The sequence below is a fragment of the Vanacampus margaritifer genome, chromosome 18, assembly GCF_051991255.1.
Source record: "Vanacampus margaritifer isolate UIUO_Vmar chromosome 18, RoL_Vmar_1.0, whole genome shotgun sequence".
Classification (NCBI taxonomy): domain Eukaryota; kingdom Metazoa; phylum Chordata; class Actinopteri; order Syngnathiformes; family Syngnathidae; genus Vanacampus; species Vanacampus margaritifer.
The window spans coordinates 10,611,665-10,632,958 of NC_135449.1; the positions used below are offsets into that span (position 1 = coordinate 10,611,665).

Consider the following 21,294-nt stretch of genomic DNA (forward strand, 5'->3'; position numbering starts at 1 on the left):
CTATAACTGTTTAACTTTTTTTTTTTTGGTAACAAGAGTATGAAAACCTAGAATTTTTTTGGTACATTTAAAACAGATATAACATTTGTGATTAATCGTGAGTTAACTAGTTAAGTCATGCGATTAATTACGATTACAAATTTGAATCGCCTGATGTCCCTAATTTTTAATAATCTTTTCTTAAAAATAAAAAAAAGGAACATTTTTAATAATCTTTTTTTTTCTTTTTTTTTTAAAAGAAAAGATTATTAAAAATTAGGGGATTACAATTACAATTTTTTAGCATAATTAATCGCATGACTTCACTAGTTAACTCACGATTAATCACAAATTTTATATCGGTTCTAATACAATTTAAAAAATCTAGGTTTTCATGCTCTTGTTAACAAAAGTGGAAAAAATGTTAAACTAATAGAAATAGTTCAAATAAATTTTTGACATCTATAGCTGTCAATGGCAGTGAATGAGTTAATCTGGCAGCATTCCATCATCGGCAGGAGTAGCGGAGTCTATACAAATGCAAATTTTCGTGTGTGTGTGTGTGTGTGTGTTCAACACCAAGTTTGACTAAACAACAGACTACGCAAATTGTGACGTGAAACAGAACAATAGACAAAAGTTTGCAAGCATACTACGGTTACCAGTAGGTGACAAAATTACTGTCATCAATTAATCAACAATCTGTTGCAGCTATTATATCAGTTTTAAGCGATATCAGTGAGAATTACGTTAAACACAACAACGTCCTGGGATGTCTCAGTCAAAAAAAAAGCCTGTCGCGCTTTAATCCACTGTAAGGGAATGTCTATCCTTAGACACAAGTCAATTAGATACAGCGGCATCTTTGCTCATTTCATTCCGATGATCTCACTCTTGAACTCACATGCACACATAAAGCTTGTCCCCCATCTTTAAACAACCTCCACGCTGAGGTAAACTGTCCACTGACAAATGAACAAGATGTACAAACACAGATATTTATCTTTTGGTTCAAGCAGGAGTTGTTTTTTCCCCAAACTTTTTATTTTACAACCTGTAACATTCAATACCCAACCCATAAAAATAAAAAAATCACTCACAAACATGTCCTGTAGCATCAGTAAGGATGCTGGTCATCCTTACTGATGCTACAGGACATGTTTTGTAACATTTTAACATTCTTGGCTATCACACAAGTGTAAATACAAGTTAACCATGGAAAACTAAAATGAATTCAAGTGAGTCACATACAACAAAAACGTAACAAAAGGCCACAGGAAACGCAAACCCCAAGAGTGGAATTTGTGCTTTAGCAGCTTACTGAGCTGAAATCTCACGGGATTTGTCGAACAAAAAAATTGTTTTTCTAGTTGGGACAGTTTCGGGTCGATAACTCACCGTTCTTGCGTTCCTGCAGCCGCAGCTCCGTTAGAGCAGGCTGCAGAGTCAGCTCCTGGAGCTCGCTGGTCACTGCCTCGCTTTGCGGACTGTGGGTCGAGAAACCCGGTCCCGCGACTTCCATACTGTCGGCTTGTGGTTGCAGCATTGCCAGAGTGGCAGAAAGATCTGCAACAAAATACACTTTGTTCATGTTGAAATTATACCATAATTCGTGACATATTGAGCTGCCTATAAATAAGATCAAACATCACTATAAATGTTTAAAAATGTAAATATGATAATAGCCTGATAATATTGGCCTAGCAGTAAATGGACCAAACATAAATGAAATCCTTTACGATCCATCCAGTCTTATTTCTGTCTACATTGACAGAGAAGGGCCAGATTTCTAGCTCGGAAAATGAAGCAGAGATAGAACAGACGTCCAATGGCCTCTTCCCTCACAAAGATGACATGTGACAAAATACGTCGCTGAAAATGTCGCCAGCGCGGCGGCAAAGAGTGGCTTTTAGCTCATGTCAAAAACGCAACGTCAGATTACGCTGCAAATTTGTCATGAAAACCTGTTTACCCCTGAGATGATTGCCTACGACGTGAAGCCTCTTAATCTAATCTTCCATTTTGAAAAACAAAAACAGACAGGCTGATGGACAGGATGGCACATGTCCAACTTGTGGCCCAAAAGAAATTGCAGACCCAATGTGTTGCTGTGTGTTGATTGCCCTCTATGAAAATATGTGTTCTCTAGCATTGGGGTCCTCGTGGGGATTCCTGCACAGTGTGCCTGAAAACAAACATGCGGCTCTGCTGTCTCACAATCAAACGCCAGCGCAAACATATTTGAATGGGAGCCACAAGCTCAAGCTACAGTGACAGTGGTGACATGATGGATTTAAATCTTCAAAAGTATTCCTGGCCAGCACAGTGGAATAGTGGTTAGAAAATCTGCCTCGCAATCAAGAGGTCCTGGTCCAAAACAATAAATAAAAACATTGAAAAAAAAATCTATGAATATGCAAGGGTACCGAAACACTAGTATGCAGGAGGTTGACTGTATTTCAGTTCCTGCACACGCCCAAACAGACGTCTGAACATCGACGAGTAGACATAAGCAAAGACAAGTGCAGCAACATATTTTCAATTTCAGGCATCAAGATAAGGAGTAAGCTTCCAGCTTGCTGAGGCACGAGCGGGAATCAGGCTTACCAGATTCACTTTATCTTAAAAGGGTCTGCGTGCTCCCATTCCAGCAGGTCACAGCTGCTGAAAAATTTAAAAGAGAGAGAAAAAAAGCATTCAGTCAATAATCTTGTCAACTATTTGTGATGCTTGCTACATTACTGGGCGTCTAATAAGTGCCTTTACAATGTAACACATATATTACAAAAACACAAATGAAGAGACAAATCTGTGGAAACAAAATTTGGTTCCCGCAAGCCAACACTGTGCCTGCTTCCATAAATTTCTTGTGCCATCATTGCCATGCACAAATTGACGGTTGTGATGGTGAAAGTCTTCCACATTTTTACAGTTAAGCCTATAGTTTTGCTGTTTTGCTTCAATAAACCAAGATACACTTTGTAACAAGTTTGAGACATTTTTAGGGTGTTACTTAGCAACACGTATTACATTAGTCTGACATTCGTAAATTTTCTATTTTATTCAAGGAGCCTATCCTACATTATTTGTGGAAAAAATAGTCTATTAATGATTTTCTGTAACGTTGGGGAAAAAAAATCTAATCTTTTTTTATTTATTTACTTTGTAGCGAATCACTGCCAGTATTAAAACATTTATCAGTTTGTAGCCTCTCTTTGAGACAACAAATTGTTACTGTTGGTTCTAATCCCATTTCCGCTCAAACTTCAGCAGTGGAAGGCAGAAGTTTCGCCTACACACATGCTCACTCCACTCATCCAATCACAAATCTAACAGCAGCGATGTTAGATTTATGACAGTCAGCCAGTGGGGATGAATTGTTAAGATTGCGGTGCTTATGTCTGCTGTTTTGGCTCATAACTGCACCGCTATAGCAATAATTTATCATCATCATAAGTGTTGATTCTTACATACGGATACTGTACATTATTGCTTAGTGTTTATTGTACTGTACTATTAACGGTACAGCATTCATTCAAGAGCTGCTATCGACCACAGCTCACGCCCAGTACGCACACTAATTGCCTCATTTAGCCAACCTTCAATCTTATTAGCATTACCGTTCATCTGAAATGTCCGTGTTCCTATTCAATAGCTCTTCCGTCGCTACAATATCATCAGCTGCTTTTGTTATCGCAAAGAGATTGAGTGGATTTTTTTAATTTAAAAAAAAAAACGTTATTTTAGACGACAGTATTAATCAAGCATCATAGCTATGCTAAATAGTTTTCCAAAAGTTAGCCAACAAAACTGTGCTAGTAGTCCACGTTGAAGGAGGCCTGCTCAGTTGTCACGGGCGAGCAGTAAGCAAGCCTACAGCTGTCACTGACCAAAACAGACACACAAGCTATGCTATTGTTAGCTTGCCCGGGTGGGAGTTAACCAAAAACAAATCAAGTGACAACACACGCAACTCGATTGTTACGTCAATATAAAATCTATGCACGTGGGGAGAAAAACACACCGTCTGATGATGAAACCGGTTAGGCGTCCATGCTCGCAACGCTAATCCAGCCCAAGTTAGCAAATCACTATTAGCATATAATGCTCACCACACATTTCTACTAACTCCTAGCTAACTGTTCACGTCTATCACGATGTGGTTTACGTAAATGACGTACTCGTTATCGCCGTAGCTGCGGTTTATCAAATATGTCATTACTCTTACTTATCATGCTCGCCAGTAGTATGTTTTTGACTGCGAAGATACAGCTCAGACACCCCGGCCGCTGCCACTTCCTGATGACAAAGGAAAGTTTAACCGGAAAACCCTCCTCTACGTGGTGGCACGCTTCAAAACGTCTCTCCCGTCAAATTGCCGTTACCCTCCTATGAGATTATTACATGTTATTGTCGTGAACACACATTTTCCCCACAACGTACTAATAACTATATTGAATTTTACTGAAACTGTAGCGTGGTTAATGCCATTTGAACGCATGCGGATGACAGCAGACATTTGCCATAAAGGTATTTGCTTCCATCTAGTGTAACATAAATGTATTGCAGGAACTGAAGTCTGCTACAGGTCATCAAATGACGGTCCAATGTTGCTATTGAGAAAAATGTAGCAACAAAATAAATAATAAATAATGATGATAATAATAAAAAAAAATAAGAAAAACAGGGTTATGTGACGAAATACATTTGTTTTAACTGGGAAGTGTAATTAAGCCACACACACAATGTTATTGTACTAATGTTGACCACTATTGAAACCAGTTTCATAATTATGCAAAAAAAAAAATGACAACAGGGATTTTTCTGAGTAATGAGGACACCAACAACTGCACTTTACCGTGATACCGGTAACTATTACTACGCTAGTTGAAGAGGTTCAAGCTTCATTTCATTTCTTCCGGTTTCCCCTGTCAACATTCGAGCTACCCAAGTCAGTCAGCAGGAGCACCGCTGCTAAGCTACGGCGATGTCGGAGCAGGAGTCCCTGAGGTGCTCCAGTGGCCGAAACCGCGGAGGCGTACAGAGGGTTGAAGGCAAACTGCGAGCCAGCGTAGAAAAGGGGGATTACTATGAAGCACACCAGATGTATAGGACGTTATTTTTTAGGTAAGAATTCACTATATCGTTCTAATTTGAAGTTGGTAGCTTCTCGAGGCCTGCTGTGTGCCAGATCTCCCTGTCGTCAAACTTGCTTACAGCATACACGAATCCGATTGGGGGGATTTCACCACGGCCCTGCCCACCCACGTTAGTCCAGACGTTTGTTTGGACAACGGAAATGTCAATTAACTGCGGTCTTAAAATGGACTGCTAGAGAATTGCTTGCTAGCATTGTTGCTAAATGTTAAGGAAATAAACAATGGAAATTTCAGTGTGGCCTGACGCTACAAGACAGCAGAAAATGATGTGTTATGAGTTTAAAAATGCTACATGTTCTGATCAGTAGCGCGTAATAAGCCATTTGCGATTACTCTCCAGATGTGCTAGTAGCTAGCCAGGTAGCCGTCTTACCTTGACATGCTCCACCTTGACATATCTAATTTGTGTGTATGTATATACAGTATACATATGATAGACACAACTGAATTACAGACGCAATTTATTGATTGTTATTTTAGCTGACAAATCGATAGAGAAGCAGCCTATCATGCATTTAACGTCTCCATATTGACGCAAACGATCATATTGCCATTTTTAGATTTACAGTATTTCCACGAAAGACAACCACACCCCTCTTCTCCCTACCTCTTGTTTTTAATGAAGTGTATTATTGTCAACCATTCTGAGAGCATGAGCTACTCCTGGGCTTGTTATACAGACTGTTCATGCCCAACATATTTGTAAAAGTGACTCGTGCCTGTCAACAGGTATATGTCACAGGCAAAACACAGTGAAGCCAGGGAGCTGATGTACAATGGCGCCTTACTCTTCTTCAGCTATAACCAGGTAAATTCAAATTCAACTACCGGTATTATGAAATTTTACCAGAACTGCAACAAACGATTAAGTGGGCCGTGGCCACTATTAGACGGAAATTTGTGATTTTAGTGATGACATTTTAATACGCTATGCTTTGCTCTGCAGCAAAACAGTGCAGCAGATCTGTCCATGCTGGTGCTCGAGGTACTGGAGAAGTCAGAGAGCAAAGTGGAAGAGGAGATATTAGGTGAGTGTTCACCCGACGCATCGAATCGAGACATTCCGTGCCGTACGTTCGGTCATCGATGATACTTGCGGGTTTGTTGAACAGAAAGCTTGGCCAAGCTGTTCAGCCACATGGATCAGAACTCTCCGGAAAGAGTAGCTTTCGTGTCCAGAGCCTTGAAATGGTCCACGGGAGGATCTGGAAAATTGGGGAATCCAAAGCTACATCAGCTGCTGGCTGTCACCTTGTGGAAAGGTATGTCAGGCATAATGATATCAAATGACAAAAAAAAAAAATCTGAACAATATCAACTGAAATCTTATTTTATTCTAGAGCAAAACTATAGTGAATCCCGTTACCACTTCCTGCATTCGTATGATGGGGAGGGCTGTGCCCAGATGCTGGTGGAGTATTCATCCTCCCGAGGTTTCCGCAGCGAGGTCGACATGTTTGTGGCCCAGGCAGTCCTACAGTAAGTGCGCTTGCACTATATAGTATAGTTAAAGGCATAGATGCAATATTTTTTTTTACAAACTTTTTTGCTCTGACAGGTTCCTCTGCCTAAAGAACAAAAACAGCGCTTCCGTTGTGTTCAGCACGTACACAGAGAAACACCCGTCCATAGAGCGAGGTCCTCCATTTGTTCAGCCCCTTCTTAACTTTATCTGGTTTCTGCTGCTGGCAGTGGATGGGTGAGAAAATGCATATTAAAAAAAAAACAACAGTTGTATTGTATAGTGTTCATTTTATTGTTTGTTGTTGTTGTTTTTAGGGGTAAATTAACAGTTTTCACAGTGTTATGTGAGCAATATCAACCTTCCCTGAAGAGGGATCCCATGTATAATGAGGTGAGTGCTTCCAGACCCTTCTCTATTTTCAGACCCTTGTCGATGCTTTGGCTTGAAAACAAAAAAATAAGTGAGATTATGCAGCAAATAACAGAGGACAACTACATATTAGGATTTCACTGTATATCAAAAATGTTTCGTGTTTTTCTCCTCTCTGGACTTCTGAAGTACCTTGACAGAATAGGACAGGTTTTCTTCGGCGTCCCCCCCAAACAATCCCCGTCATACGGCGGCCTGTTAGGTGAGTGAGCCGAGACTGTGCCTCGTCTTTGTAAACTCTCCTCACGATATTGGCGTGCTCGCATCCATGCAGGAAACTTGCTGAACAGCCTGATGGGAGCGGGTGAGGACGACGACGGTGTGGAGGAGGCGCAGGAAGACAGCAGCCCCATCGAGCTGGATTGAGCCGACGGCTGAGGCGGCGAAGAGCAAAATAACACGCACGCGCACAAACACACACATATAAACACACACAAATTGGAAGACCACGCCGCCTCCACCATTAGGGGGTGAGGTAAGGTACTTGTTACCGTGCCTTCCCCTCAATAATTTCAGCCATCCAGTTCTAAAACGTACCGGGCTGCACCCAGGTGTAGTAAAATATTTTATTTAATCATTACTTTTGTTCATATTTGGACTCTGCTGTTCAGAGTCTTGGTTTTGATGCACTTGACAGCATTGTAGACAAAATGTTTCCTCCTTTACAGTGTTGCATTCTTACGTAGTCACCATGGGGTGGCGATGAATTCCTGTTGTCAGCATTTCTCTGCACATTTTCCCCCACCCTTGATTCAGCTGTCTTAGTCATTTAAATTTGCCCGTTGTAGTCAAGAGCACTTCTCAGTTTCTCATCCGATGTTTAGTCCATCAGCGGAAGGCAAAGCTTTAACATTGCATGCCTCCAATGTGCATTGTTTCAAAAACATGAATGCTAGGTAAGATGAAGACTCAAAATTGTCCATAAATGAGACTGGTTGTTTGTCTTATAGCCTGTGATTGGCTGGCGAACAGTCCTGGCCCGCCCCACTACACAGTTGGGATAGGATTCAGCTCACCCTATAGAAAATGGATAGATAATCATTCAGTTTAATTAGGCACTTACACACTTTTTTTTTTACCCTTTAAAAATATTCAAAACTTCAACTGAGGATACCAAATCTAGAATTGCTTTAAAACATTTGCTACATTTGATAGTTAACAGTATTGTGTGGGAAAAAGCATTGTATGTTTTTTCTTTTTTTCTGCAGTGGTCACTGTTGTGCAGCGAAAGGCAAATTATAGTTGAACGGCTAAAAAGAACACCATTTCCAAAGAGACTTGTTGGTTGTCATACAGCTAGCGTCTTATCATAAACACAATTGTGTTCACTGTTTTTAATGCGTTTGAAATGTGAGAGTCATGCTATTAGATTTTTTTTTCTTTGACAACACACATGGAAAGAGGGGCATTTGTCTTTTCCATGATACACTAACAGAGTCAATAAAATACCATGGAGAGGATTGAGACTGACGTGAAACTCATGTTGACGTGTCCATTTTTTTTATTGTAGCATATGAAAATGAAGGCAATCCAGCTATGGCATGAAACAAAGATGAGTTCAGACTTGATCAGCACTCTATAAATATAATGGAGGGTTCTGATAAATATGTAAATTATATGAATGCTACTGCATGATAATACACAGAACCCGAGTGCAACTTGAGTCAACAAAGCTGATTGTTACTGCTTCAAGTGTTATTTTTAATGATGTTTAGAGGATTAACAAACGGCGCTCAGGGCCAAATATTGGAAAGCAACATTTGTTAATGCTCTAAAAATGATCTCAACCCTGCAACTGGCCGGCAACCAATTTAGGCTGTACCTCATTCTTGGTCCAAAGTCAGCTGGTATCGGCTCCAGCTCATCCCAGGCCCTAACAAGAACAAGCACTGTAGAAAATGAATGGATGTAAACACAATTTGTGTTTGACAAGTGCCATCACTTTCACCAAACCTAACTAACCATGTGTCTTACATTTCATTAAGGCATTTCTTAGTGCTTTCCGCTATGTAGTGGGCTTCATTTTTTTTACAAAAATACTTGTTGATGGTGTTAATCAAGTACGGGACTGTAGTGTGAGCCTCTGGACCGTATCTGACAGGTGAGACATGTCAGCCTGCTGCGCCTGATGCTTCATGTACTCCAGCGTCCGAACCTAGACATTGAATTGACTTGAATTGGTAAAAGTGATAAATTGCGGTGGTCATATAATCTGTGTGTAACCTGGTTTTAAAGGGGAAGTCCCCCCCCCCCGCCCCCCTTTTATTTATTTTATTATATTTTTTTCACAATAATATGTTATATGCAGCCTCACTAGTCTAAATATGGTATTCTGGTTAATTGTGTTAGTGGAATATGAGTTAAGCAGCAAAATCCAGCAGTTTTTAGCCATTTCAGTAGGCGGCCATTTTGCCACTTGCTGTCGACTGAAGATAACATCACAGTAGCTCATGTAACAACCAATCACAGCACAGCTTCAGAAAACAGGTGAGTTGTGATAGGTTGTTGCCTGAGCCCTGAGCAACAATGATGTCATTTTCAGTCGACAGCACGTGGCAAAATGGCTGCCCCCTGAGATGGATAAAAACGGCTGGATTTTGCTTCATAACTCATATTCCACAAATGTAATATTAAACAGAATGTCATGTTTATATGGAGGACCAAAACTCAAAAATAAATAAATGACTAAATAAGACTAAATAAATGACTAAAAATGAAAATAAAAATGGATATAAAAAAATTTATAGAATTAAAAACAACGCATTTCATTTTTTAATTATGTTTTTTATATTCGTTTTTATTTTTACTTTTAGTTATTTATTTATGTAGTTAGTTCATTATTTTTAATTTTGGCAGTTTTGTTCCATACTGCCAGGTCGAAAATAAAAGTTATTCAAATGAGGGGGCGGTCCTAAGCATGTCTTGGGTTGGACTCCGCCTTTGCAAACAGCCTTTCATTGGTCAAGTGAGCGTCTCACCGACTTGAATGGAGAGCTCCAGCAATGGACGACTATCTTGTCCACTGTCACCTCGACTTGTCGAGCAACTCAAGTCGCAAGTTATGGTGACAGTGGACAATATAGTCGTCCATTGCTGGAGTTCTCCAATGTGAGCCGGCGAGTTTTCCTTGTTCGCCGACCCGCTCACTCGACCAATGAAAGGCAGTTTGGAGCAGTGGAGTCCAACCCAAGACACGGTTAGGACCGCCCCCTTTATTTGAATAATATTTCATCCTGGCAGTATGGACTAAAACTGGCAAAATTCAAAATAAATAAATGACTAAATAAATAAATGAATGACTAAAAGTGAAAATAAAAACGAATGTAAAAAATTTAATTCAATAATTAAATACAAATGTGTGTGTGTGTGTATAATGTATGTATGTATATATGTATATATAAGTTGACTTCCACTTTAAATGTAATCTTAAGGGGAATCCGTATGGAAACTGTCTTAAAATGCGTTTGTGTGTGTGCAACTCACAGAAATGCGCGTTTCACAGTATCCGTGTTTGTGGCTGAGGTTCCACAGGTTGACGGCCAGGTTGCTCAGCTTGTTGTTCCTCAGGTCTGCGTGGGCGAGCAGGACGCAGAAGAGGGAGAAGGCCAGAGCGCCTTGGCGGCGTGTGCTCTGCTGCTATTAAAAAACACAAAACTTTCAGCCCAATTCTACAAATGAAGGAAACGCTCAAAACGTGAATTAATTTGGCCTTGCCTCTTCTCGACCGAGAGCCTTCAAGTGGTCTAGGATCTGCCCGATCAGGGTCTCGCACATTTTGTTAATCTCTGACAGAAACTTTGGGTCCCCCCCATAAAGGGTCTCATTGGAGTCCACTGAAACGTTGAGGGAAAATACAATTTTAAGTTGTATTGTTGAAAAGATGAAGTGATAGTAGGTTACGTGGTGTGTGTTTACCTTTTGGAATGGTGTACAGGTATGATTCCTGGCTCATGGCGGCCAGCAGGGGGAGGGCGCAAATGTACACACGCACTTTGGCATCACTGTTCTCCTCCCAAGTGTAATCCTGCACCATGTTGAGCACACCTCGGACTAAGTACAGCACACCATGTTCTGGGTGATCCTGTAACCATACACATGAAAAAAGTACATTTCAATCTGTTTCCGTTTTGCAGCAATTAGCATTAGAATATAGCTAAGTTTCATCATTATTCACAATTCTGTTTTGAACTGTGAGGAAATTAGCTTGTTTGCATCATGGCCCTGGTTGATCTCTTATACTCTGCTGCCACCCGCTGGTCGTTTTTGTAATTACTACCATTGCTTCACTCGTTCTCTGCAGTTCAGAGGCTGCATCAAAGCCTTCTGTATGCTCTAGCATAAAAAACTGAAACACTTAAAAGTGGGAAACTTAAAACATTTAAAATAGAACTATTTATACATTTTCATGCGCAAATGAGTTAATGATGATGCCAATTCCCAATGTATTCCCCTCACCCAAAAAAAAGGTTTGATGCACAGATTAACATTAGCCAACAGTGTTAACCTGTTAATTGTTTTAAAGTGTGAGAAAAAAAAAAAGAAGCTTAATAAGCTTAAAGGTGTTATTACCGGGACAACTAGAAGCGTAGCCAACAAGTTGTTGATGAAGTCGAGCAAGAAACTCTCCGAAGAGCGAATTTTCCCTTCCACGCTGATGGAGCGCGGAACCTCTGGAAGAATACTGACTGCTGCCTTTAAGAAGGCATCCGCTGCAGGACAAGACAGATGTGGAAAGTCAACAATGGAACTTTAAATAAGGTGTTTGTAGTGGCAAGATGCTCACCCTGGGATAAGCATTGGTTGGCCAATGCAACCTGACCGGAGAGCAAATAAAGGTGAAGACGACTAAAGATGCTGCTGAGTGACGGGATGGTGATAAAACTGAAGGCAGCACACGCCTGGAGGGCAGGGAGAGGAAATGATCCAATTGGCATGAATAGGGGACCACTGGGGCAAATATGCGCGATGTCAATTACTGTAAACTCACCCGGACGAATGCAGCTGTTTTACGGGAATGATTTCCTCGCATCACCCTTCTGGTCTCCATCGCCAGCTGATTCACCGTCTAAATATGACAAAACGAGATCATGAGCACATGTGTGTTGCAATACATTAACTTCCCTATTAAAAAGAACATTTATAATGTAATCTTTTTCCCTCAGAAACAGTAAATTATTATTTTTTCGAACCTATAATCATTAATTCAATCAGACCCAAAAACGTATAAAAATGTTTTTTAGTACTTTGTCCTGCACTCCCAAAAACGTACTTATGCTTTTTATGCTAGCTTTTAACCGCTTAAAGCAATGGTAGTTATTACAAAAAACGGCCAGCAGGTGGCAGCAGAGTATACGAGATCAGCCAGGGACATGTTGCAACAAGCTCTTTCTGACAGATTTGTTTATAATGGTGAAACTTAGCTATATTCTAATGCTAATTGCTGCAAAACGGAAACGGATAGAAATACACTTTTTCCCTGATGAAAGAAGAGACTCGAATCTTTCTTTTGGTAGGTTCCATGTTTTTAAAGCAATAGAACACAATATTCTGTAGGCCTTGCAAAATCATTAAAAACTCCAGTAAAACAGCCGGCAGCGAAGGGGTTCTATAGTGAATTTAGATCTGGGCCTTCTTTGATGTTCAAGGAATTCTGTTAAAAACATCAAATATTATTATTATTTTTTTAAACACAGAGCAGTTTTAAATGTAAAAATGTATAAGATGTCTCTTTTTAAATTCAAATCAACAAAAGGCAGATTGATACTGACGTGAATGAGCTGCACCAATACTGACTCCAGGTTACAGAAAGTGGCTCTGGCCTCCACGCAGAAACTCAACTGCTGCTCAAAGTCACGGCCGAAGGAAACCTGAAGACCAAAACGAACAGTTGAAGGAGAGACAAAAACGTTAAAATAGAATTGAGCAATTGTGTCTTGAAGAATAAGCAAACAGCCTTTTCAATATCAACTGAATGAATATGAGAAGTTGAGCTGCATCCACCTCCTCTCAGAAATTATTTACTGATCGTAAAATTTCCCCATAGCTGAGCACAGCATTATAGTCAGTGCCCATCCCTGATCACAACCCGATTTGATCATATTTGACAGTGACATCATCACAAGACCATTTTAATATTGTAAAATTGTTGCCAAATGTGCAATCTGGATGAAACTTGATCTGGCTTGATTTGAAACTGCATGCCCGCAACAGGGAATACTGTTGAGATGATCAATATGTGGATTATTATTATTTTTTTTTTTTTTATGTAAACATCCTTGGAAAAAAACCTACCCGTTGTAATAAGCCAGGTTGACAGAACTGTAAACATGAGGTTGCACACAAATAATGAACATGTGCTAATGAAACCTTCTCGGCAGAAGTAATTCAAAACAAGAATAGCTCACCACGCGCATGAAGCCGATAATCAGCACGGACAAAGATCTTTTTTCATCCTCGAGGGTGAGAGCGCTGCAAAACACGCCACAGAAATCGTCGTCGATCATTCCCGAGACATCATCTAAATCTAAGTCATATGTTTTGCCTCACTTGACAGAGTCATGCACGGTCTTGCAGATATGCATCATGGCGTTGAGGATGACGGGGTCTCGGGTTGGTTCCAGCTGGTGTCTGCGAGTTAAGCCGGGAGGAAAATGAAGGAATCCTACTTTGACCTCCTTTATTACTATTTTTTTCATATCCAAAAGAAGAGTGGCTCTTACCTGATGAAAACATCCATGATGGACCTGCACACCTCCACCCTCACGCCGTCCTTCTGAAACATGTCCAGAAATGGGAGGAAACGCTCCTGGGGGGACGAGGGGGGGGGGGGGGGTTGAATAGTTGATGACATTGTGGCATGATGAAGTTCAGCCCCAAGTGACAACTAATTATTGGTTCATAACCTTGAAAAGTATTATTGAGTACAATTTTGGCCCTGGTATGTAGCTAAACTAAAACACACTTTATAAATCACACTGTTAGCTAACTCACCATTGAGAAGAGGACTGAGAAGTCGTGGAAGTGGGCGAGGATCTTCCTGATCACAGACTGCAACTAAGTGCCAAAACAAAGATGGAGTCACTCAAGGGCAGGTGACAAAAGGAGGGGGTGAACCATTAAAGAGTATCAACCTGAGGGTAGGCCTCCTCAAAGGCCCGGTCGGGAGTCATGTGCTTGATGATGTCTGCCAGAACGGTGTTCACCTCACGTTTCTTAAGAAGAAAAACAATGAGGAACTTTTTCTTGAGGGTTTGTCGTAAGAATGAATCCGTTCACCTACTGTGAAATTTCGGCAGGTGAACTCCACCCAGATCTCAGCACAGTTGACATAATCCTGTGTAAAAAAAATAAAAAAATAAAATAGACTTAATGTTTATCATCACAGATAGAATTTTATGAGAATGCAGAATTAAGCTCCCTGTACCAGAGGACTGCGGACTTTAGTGATGACCTTCCAGGCTTCGTTGAGGATGGTCAGCCTCTCAGATTCTGGAGGGTCAGCGCAGGCCAGACAGCGACCCAGCGATCCAAATAACAAATGCTAGAGAGGATTGGATAGGATAAAGCAATTGTGAAGAGGTCAATCAAATCTCTAAATTAAGACATAAAATGACCATTGATGCATGTTCACCTTAGGGAACCCGGCCTCGTCGCAGTCTTTTATCATACCGATGAAATCCATGGCTCTGGTAGCGACAAACTCGGGTCTAAATGCCCTCATTACTGAATTCAGCAGCAGGGCACTGTGGGAAATTGATTAATATAAACAATTAGACCAGTATCTAATAGGGGTGTGCCCAAAAAAATCGATTCTCATAAGAATGGCAATTCTCATTTAGTACGATTCAGAATCGATTTTAAATGTCCCAAAATCGATTTTATTTAAATTATTTTATACTGTCTTGCCTTTGTCTGTGTGTGCCTTTATTTGGAGCGCTGTTCATGTGGTACCTGGTATGGCCACTGAGGGGCAATGTGGTTCCATGCGTTCTAATACACTATTAAGTTGTAGCCACATTAGAGAGTAGAAGGAAAAAGTCACGGTCAAGTTATTCCAATTAAAGTTTTTTTTTGTTTTTTTGAGTGATAAAAAGTGCCGCGAGTAGCGCGTTAATTAGCATTAGCGAGTCAGACGGGAGAAGATCATTACAATTCCTTGCACATCTAAAGATTGAAGCAAAAATCATTGTCAATCAAATCATTTTGACTCAAAAATCGTTCTTAATCAAAAATCCATTCTAAATCGAACCGCAGACCCAAAAATTGGAAACGAATCGTGAGACATTCAAAGATTCCCACCCCTACTATCTAACGTCCTAAAATGCATTATAAAACCACACAGTTTCCATAGTTTTGCTTTAAATTTAATACTTACTTGTTACCCATCTTCTTGCATCTCTCCATCATTTCTGTTAGGAGAGTCTGGTATGGAAACACACATATTTTAAATAATATTGTAGATGAAACTTCATTTAATACAACTGGACAATGAAATAAATCAATTAAGACATGGGTTGTGCCATTTTGTTCCTCTCCTTTAGCCACCCAAAAAATAAACATTAGTGCTGTCAAAGTTAAAGCGTTAACTGATTAATTTATCACAAAAAGGTATTGCATTAATCCTGAATTAATGCAGATTAATCACACTATTAATTTTGACCATAGATTATCCTTCAGCGTGACAGCGGATGGCTACGTTTAAAGGTAGCATAGGTTGTGTTTGAACAATAAATATAACTACATGCATTAAAGTCAAGCATTTAATAAATGTTTGCGTATCACATTTAGAATATTTGTTCATGTCAAAATATTGGGGTAATTTTTTCCTTATTTTGAAATATGCAAATAATTAACTGAATAGGAAAAAGGGGAGGATGAGCGTGTGCAGTGGATAAAAAATGTTGAAGACGTCCTCATAACATAATCAGTGCTTTTCAAATTTGGCGGGGAATTTTTTTTGATAAAAAAGTATTTTTTGTTAAGCGATTAATCGTGGTTAATCTAAATTCTAAAATGTGATTAATCTGATTTAAAAAAAATATCGTTTAACAGCTCTAATAAATTTATAAAAATCTAAACTAATTTTAATTCATGGGGCACTTTCACACAAATTTGATCTGAAGTTATAAATAATGACAGGTCAAAATATTTCCTTTTTTTTGTGTGTGCAAATAATTAGTATATTATGAAAATATTCCAATTTCCTATTAATTTATTGCAGATTAATCTGAAATTTCTTACCAAAAATGAGTGCAATTTTTTGGGGGGGTTAAATTAAAACAACCAAATTTCAGGATGTCATTTAAGTGGTTATCAGTGCACCCTCTAGTGGACAAAATTAGCAACAACAGCTCATTTTAGCAAAAAACTGCAGTTAATATTCTGTCCTCACGGAACAGATTGGACCGCCCGACTGACCTGATATGGCCCGCATGCCAAATGTTTTGACACCCCTGCATTACAAACCACCTCTAAGTATGAGACACTGCATTTATAATCCACTGCAAAGTAAAGATAACATAACATCTACGCGGCTCAGCGAGTCTCAGTCCACACCTCTGGTGCTCGGTAAGCACTACACTGCAAGATCCAGTTGACAGCAGGCGAATAAAGGGTCAGGTACTCGGGCATCTCCACCCTCTGCGCGAGCAGCTGGCTACGAACACTCTCCCCGCTGATCTGCCGGAAGGTTCCGAGCAGGTCGAAGAAGTTGCGCTTCAGGCCGTCTTTCAAACTGGGGGCGACCTCCATGCCAACCTGGCCAGAAAAAACACACAATGTGTGCTTGATATTATATTAGATGATCGAAGCCTTGTGTATCATTTTGATTGCATCTGTGTGATCGTGCAAAGATTCAGAAAAGCTCTGAATTACCCTGCAGAGGTAGGCTCGGGTGTACGCCGCCACCAAAGGGTCTCCAATCCCTCTGATCATGGCGGTAAGACGAGGGAGAGTCTCCTGAATACCGCTGTAGGAGGAGGAGGAGTTACTGAATCGCATTCGAGCATGCTCAGCAAATCCAAAGGCTACTCACAATTTGTTCAGGAAACGATTGCACTTGAGGATGGACGCTTCGACGTATCTGCTCACAGATTTTTGTTAAAGAGGCGAACTCCTGAATGAACTGTTCTAGTAGTATTTTAGTCATTTGTCGCATTTTTGGATACAGTCTGGGTAAGAGTTCTCTGATGGAGGCGATCTTGAAGAACCAGTTGAGGCAGGTCTCCTTGGCTGTGTCATTGACGTCGTCGACAGTAAATGAGTCTGAGAAAAAAAGAAAATCAAGACGTGAGAACACTAAAGACAACGGAGAAATATATATGTATTAGTGATAGACCGATACCGATTATTAGTAGTCAAGGAGACCGATAACTGATATTTCAATTCGATGTGCATTTGCAGCAAAAGAGAAAATATTTGCATCAAAATTTTAAAAACTCCCTTTTTCTTTCATTTTAAACATGTACAGAATTGACAGCTTTGTTAAAAAAAATTATAACAAAAAATGCAGGGAGCTTCCAGGGTCATCAGCATGTGTTAAGATAAATTAAAAACTAAACAAGTAAATAGTTCCCTGAAGTTTTCTATTGTATATAATTTCCAAAATGTGAACATAATTTCGTCATTTTATTTTATTTTTTAAATAAAAAGTGTAGGAAGCAGTGTCAGCATCAAGTGGAAATTTAAATAAATATATAAATGAAAAGTTCCCTGTACTTCAATGAACAATATATGTGTGCAAATGTAGCTAATTTGTTTTTGTTTTTTTGTGTCAGGGTTCAAAAGATCTTCGCCATATTTATATTGGAGGTTGTTCATTAAAATCATCAGCAACAGCAATCCATACCTGGTAAAGGTCTTGGATCTGAACACATGGTCCAGATCCTATCATACACAAGTTGGCCTATGCAATAAAAAAAAAAAAAAGTAAGGTCAGTGAAACAACGATAAAGACCAAATTTAACAAAAGGATGAAAATATTCACTTCTTACCGAAAGTGTCAAGTATGTCAGTGATGAGAACAAACTTGCTGGGGTAAAACTGGATTACGGAAGTGTCGGAGAGAAGCTTGGAGCACTGGGACACAAACAGGAACAACCCAAGTCATCTTACTATTTTTCCTCCAACTTCATTGACACGTAAGAATTATTTACCTGGATTACGATCTTCAGGGCTTTAACCTTCTGGTCCGAGGCCCAGGCCTCTTTAAGGGACTGGTTCAGCTCCGCAATGCGATTGGCATATTCCTGCTGGGAGAGATTGAGCAGCTCTCTCTGGGAACCCTGCATGTGCACAAACACAGATTGTCATGATTTAACTTAAAGGGGAGATATTATGGAAAATTGACTTATTAACGTTGTGTATACAAAAAGACAAGTGATGTCTTCTGATCCTCACTGGATAATAGATTGTCATTAAAATGATCAATGCAATATAAAAATACTCAACTCGTGAAAATAGATTGTGATATATCAAATTACCTCTTCCAGATCGTCCAATTCTTCCAGACGAGTGCGAACCTTCTCTGAGACAGCAGAGGATGCAGGATTCTGGGAATTTCCTGAAATATGCCACACAGAAGTTCATTCACTTTTAATGATCCTTTTTAAAAGGGACAATTAACTTAGTCAATACAGTGGGCGATATTATTAATTGTGATTAACGCATTGATTCCCAGCCATTTTCACTGAAGCAACCCCCTTCACTCCCGACGGTTTTACTGGATCTTGACTGATTTTGCAAGGCCCACAGAATATTTTGTTCTATTGCTATAAAAACACGGAACCTAACAAAACAAAGATTAGAGTCTCTTCTTTCATCAGGAAAAAAAAAGTATATTTCCATCTGTTTCCGTTTTGGCAGTTTTGCAGCAATTAGCATTGCAATATAGCTAAGTTTCATCATTATTTACAAACCTATTTAGAATTGGAATTAGCTTTTTTTCAACATTGCCTCTGGTTGATATATTTTGCGCTGCTGCCACCTGCTGGCCGTTTGTGTAATAACTACCATTTCTTCAACCGTTCTTTGCAGTTGAGAAGCTGCATCGAAGCCTTTTGTATGCGCTAGCATAAAAAAAAACCATCATAACGTATAAATGCGTCATTGGGACACTTTCACATTTAAAATAGAATGTATTTATACATTTTGGGGAGCAAATGAGTTAATTGTGATTTTTAGAAAAAACGATAAACCTCTCATGACAAAATAGTCAAGAAGCCATTAATTTCTTAAATACACAAACCGTCTTTTAATGTGTATTGATACTTTTCTCTTTATTTTGTATTTTAAAATAAGTTTAGCAAAGTGGTCAGCAAATAAAACACAAACTCATGTCTTACCTCTGTCAGAGCCCATGCACAGATTCTAAAAAAAAAAAAAAACAACAGAAAATTAAATAAGATTATTCTAAGAATAATATTGAGCATGATCCTCTAGAAAATACATTTTAATTATGCTCAGTGCAGTACACCTCCACAATTCAGATCCTATGTAATCCAAATCTACTCATGGAATTTTTTTTTGATATCGCCTTAATAATGGATAGTGTAGCTGTACCTAATAGTGTGGTTTCATAAAATACTGTTTTTAAGTTATTATTTCCATTAGGAGGTGGCGACCTAATTCACAGTTGGACAAGATATTTTGCACAAAGTCAAGTAATAAGCCAGTGGGGAAGAATTTTTGACACAAAAAGTATTCCCTAAAGTGCCATGTGAGCTTGTGATGGAGGACGACCCACAATTGAGAGTTTTTCAGTTGTGGTGAACCTCGCCAGGATCTCGCCTCTCTTCGTCGACCAAGGCTCAAAGTCTGCGCCCACTGGTTCATCCTCCTTCTCCTCCTTCGTCCTCGCGTCCTGGAAGTACGAAACCACAGCTTTAAAATACATTTTCAATGACATTTTCATGTCTTGACAGGGATTTGTGATTCTAAAACATTTGTTGGTCCTCATTCAGATCAATATTCTTAAGTCACTATCAATTTTATTTTTGACTGTTTGTCATAGAAGTAATAAGTAGTAGGTAATGTATGTAACTGACTCCGGCAAAGGAGATGTGCGTCGTAGATGGAGTCTCGGCTGCAAACATGGACAGAGGGTCTGTTCCGTCCAACATGGAGCTGAGGGGGTCCGGCGCTGCTAAGGAAGATGAGGAGGACGAGGAGGAGGTGCTGCCCTTGCGAGTTCCACGGCGAGCTCTGCTGTCTGTCACCTGAGGGCGGGTTAACAGAGAGGGTATGGTAATATAATTGAAAAAAAAAAGTGTAAATAAAAAAAAAAACAACCAAAAAAATATTTTAATTTATTTTTATTTCATTAGAAAATAGTTAATTTTAATTGATGATAAATATTTCAATTTGAAAATGAAAATGACAAAACAATTATACATTACATTCCAAAGTTTTACTATAAATTACCTTTTATATATATATATATATATATATATATATATATATATAAATATACTATATTTTTCTTTTGCATAATCTACAAAAAAGGCATTTTACCAAAATAGGTTTGAGAGGATGGGAGTCGGAAAATTCAAGCGGCGTCGTGTCCAGACGGGCCTTCTGTAGCTCAGCGTCATAGTCACGCCAGCGGGAACGCCTGAAAGAGAGTAAAGAGAGCAAGTTTGACATATTAACCATGGGCACATCAATATACTCATGTATAACGTACTCATATAATCAAGCAATAATTGTAATGCAATAAGGCTTTTTGGTCACTTCTTGGAAGTGCAGAGGAGGGAGTTTTGTGATAAAGTAGCTAAAAGGAATATACAGCAGTACTTTCACTTTTGTGGCCATTATGCATTTTATTTTTGGTATTTATATTTGTCTTTATCAAGTTTCCATACATTTTAGTTCCTATAACAACAATAGTGAGAAACCCTAGACGAATAAATTCGAATACTGTACAATAAAGACACACATTCCGATCCCACAACTGAAGTGTAGGTGTATTTTACCAGAATAACCACAAACCTCTTACATCTCGCTTGTGCAGAAAATCCTGACGTCACTTCGAACATGAAATACCAAACATGCATACTTTACATTTAAAATAGCGTAATAACAGGCATAGATGTTTTTAGACAATAGCAACTAAGAGTTTAAACTGGGGTGTAAGAACAACATTTCTTTTTTTCTTTTCTTTTTTTGTCAAAAAGAAGCAGCTTACCACACCACCGCGGCCATTTTTCCAGTGATCACATGACACATTGTACTTCCTGGTTAAGGGTGTTAAGTTTATTTTCATTG

The 21,294-nt window shown here is 39.3% G+C and overlaps 3 protein-coding genes across 16 annotated transcripts in view; 1 reads left to right on the top strand and 2 right to left on the bottom strand.

The window, feature by feature from the left end:
• mrtfab (myocardin related transcription factor Ab) overlaps positions 1-4,493 on the bottom strand; it is a 34,865-nt gene extending 30,372 nt beyond the window's left edge. The window contains exons 1-3 of one of the 7 annotated variants that reach the window (XM_077551319.1): positions 4,208-4,493; positions 2,587-2,643; positions 1,378-1,545 (exon numbers count right to left, since the gene is read on the bottom strand). In XM_077551319.1, coding sequence (XP_077407445.1) covers positions 1,378-1,525 — 148 coding nt within the window. In that variant the 5' untranslated portion in view covers positions 1,526-1,545; positions 2,587-2,643; positions 4,208-4,493. Of the gene's footprint in view, positions 1-1,377; positions 1,546-2,586; positions 2,644-4,003; positions 4,157-4,207 lie in introns of those variants that run through there. The other 6 variants (XM_077551313.1, XM_077551312.1, XM_077551315.1 and 3 more) reach the window with 6 other exon arrangements.
• Positions 4,494-4,877: 384 nt separating this feature from the next.
• On the top strand, positions 4,878-8,509 carry get4 (guided entry of tail-anchored proteins factor 4). Its single transcript, XM_077551339.1, has 9 exons — positions 4,878-5,106; positions 5,868-5,946; positions 6,085-6,166; positions 6,251-6,400; positions 6,479-6,617; positions 6,697-6,837; positions 6,918-6,993; positions 7,162-7,234; positions 7,307-8,509. The coding sequence occupies exons 1-9, from the start codon at positions 4,967-4,969 to the stop codon at positions 7,396-7,398; spliced, it is 972 nt and encodes a 323-aa protein (XP_077407465.1). The 5' UTR covers positions 4,878-4,966; the 3' UTR covers positions 7,399-8,509.
• Positions 8,510-8,515: 6 nt separating this feature from the next.
• vps35l (VPS35 endosomal protein sorting factor like) lies at positions 8,516-21,240 on the bottom strand. Of its 8 annotated transcripts, none has more exons than XM_077551327.1 (31): positions 21,215-21,240; positions 20,542-20,641; positions 20,076-20,246; positions 19,775-19,891; positions 19,374-19,398; positions 18,513-18,592; positions 18,186-18,314; positions 18,024-18,108; positions 17,879-17,935; positions 17,199-17,295; positions 17,066-17,113; positions 16,906-16,999; positions 16,588-16,788; positions 15,407-15,453; positions 14,663-14,774; positions 14,456-14,572; positions 14,312-14,365; positions 14,163-14,243; positions 14,023-14,085; positions 13,752-13,837; positions 13,579-13,659; positions 13,437-13,500; positions 13,324-13,350; positions 12,801-12,899; positions 12,020-12,097; positions 11,816-11,930; positions 11,602-11,741; positions 10,948-11,113; positions 10,747-10,865; positions 10,516-10,668; positions 8,516-9,187 (listed from the first exon to the last, which is right to left on the bottom strand). In XM_077551327.1, exons 1-31 carry the CDS (start codon positions 21,229-21,231, stop codon positions 9,089-9,091), a joined length of 2,922 nt encoding a protein of 973 aa, XP_077407453.1. In that variant the 5' UTR covers positions 21,232-21,240; the 3' UTR covers positions 8,516-9,088. The 8 variants fall into 8 exon arrangements, with proteins under 8 accessions (XP_077407453.1, XP_077407450.1, XP_077407454.1 ...); XM_077551324.1 differs by lacking the exon at positions 21,215-21,240 and adding an exon at positions 21,019-21,190 and having other exon boundaries at positions 10,516-10,665; XM_077551328.1 differs by lacking the exon at positions 21,215-21,240 and adding an exon at positions 21,026-21,188.
• Between the last annotated feature and the right edge of the window lie 54 nt (positions 21,241-21,294).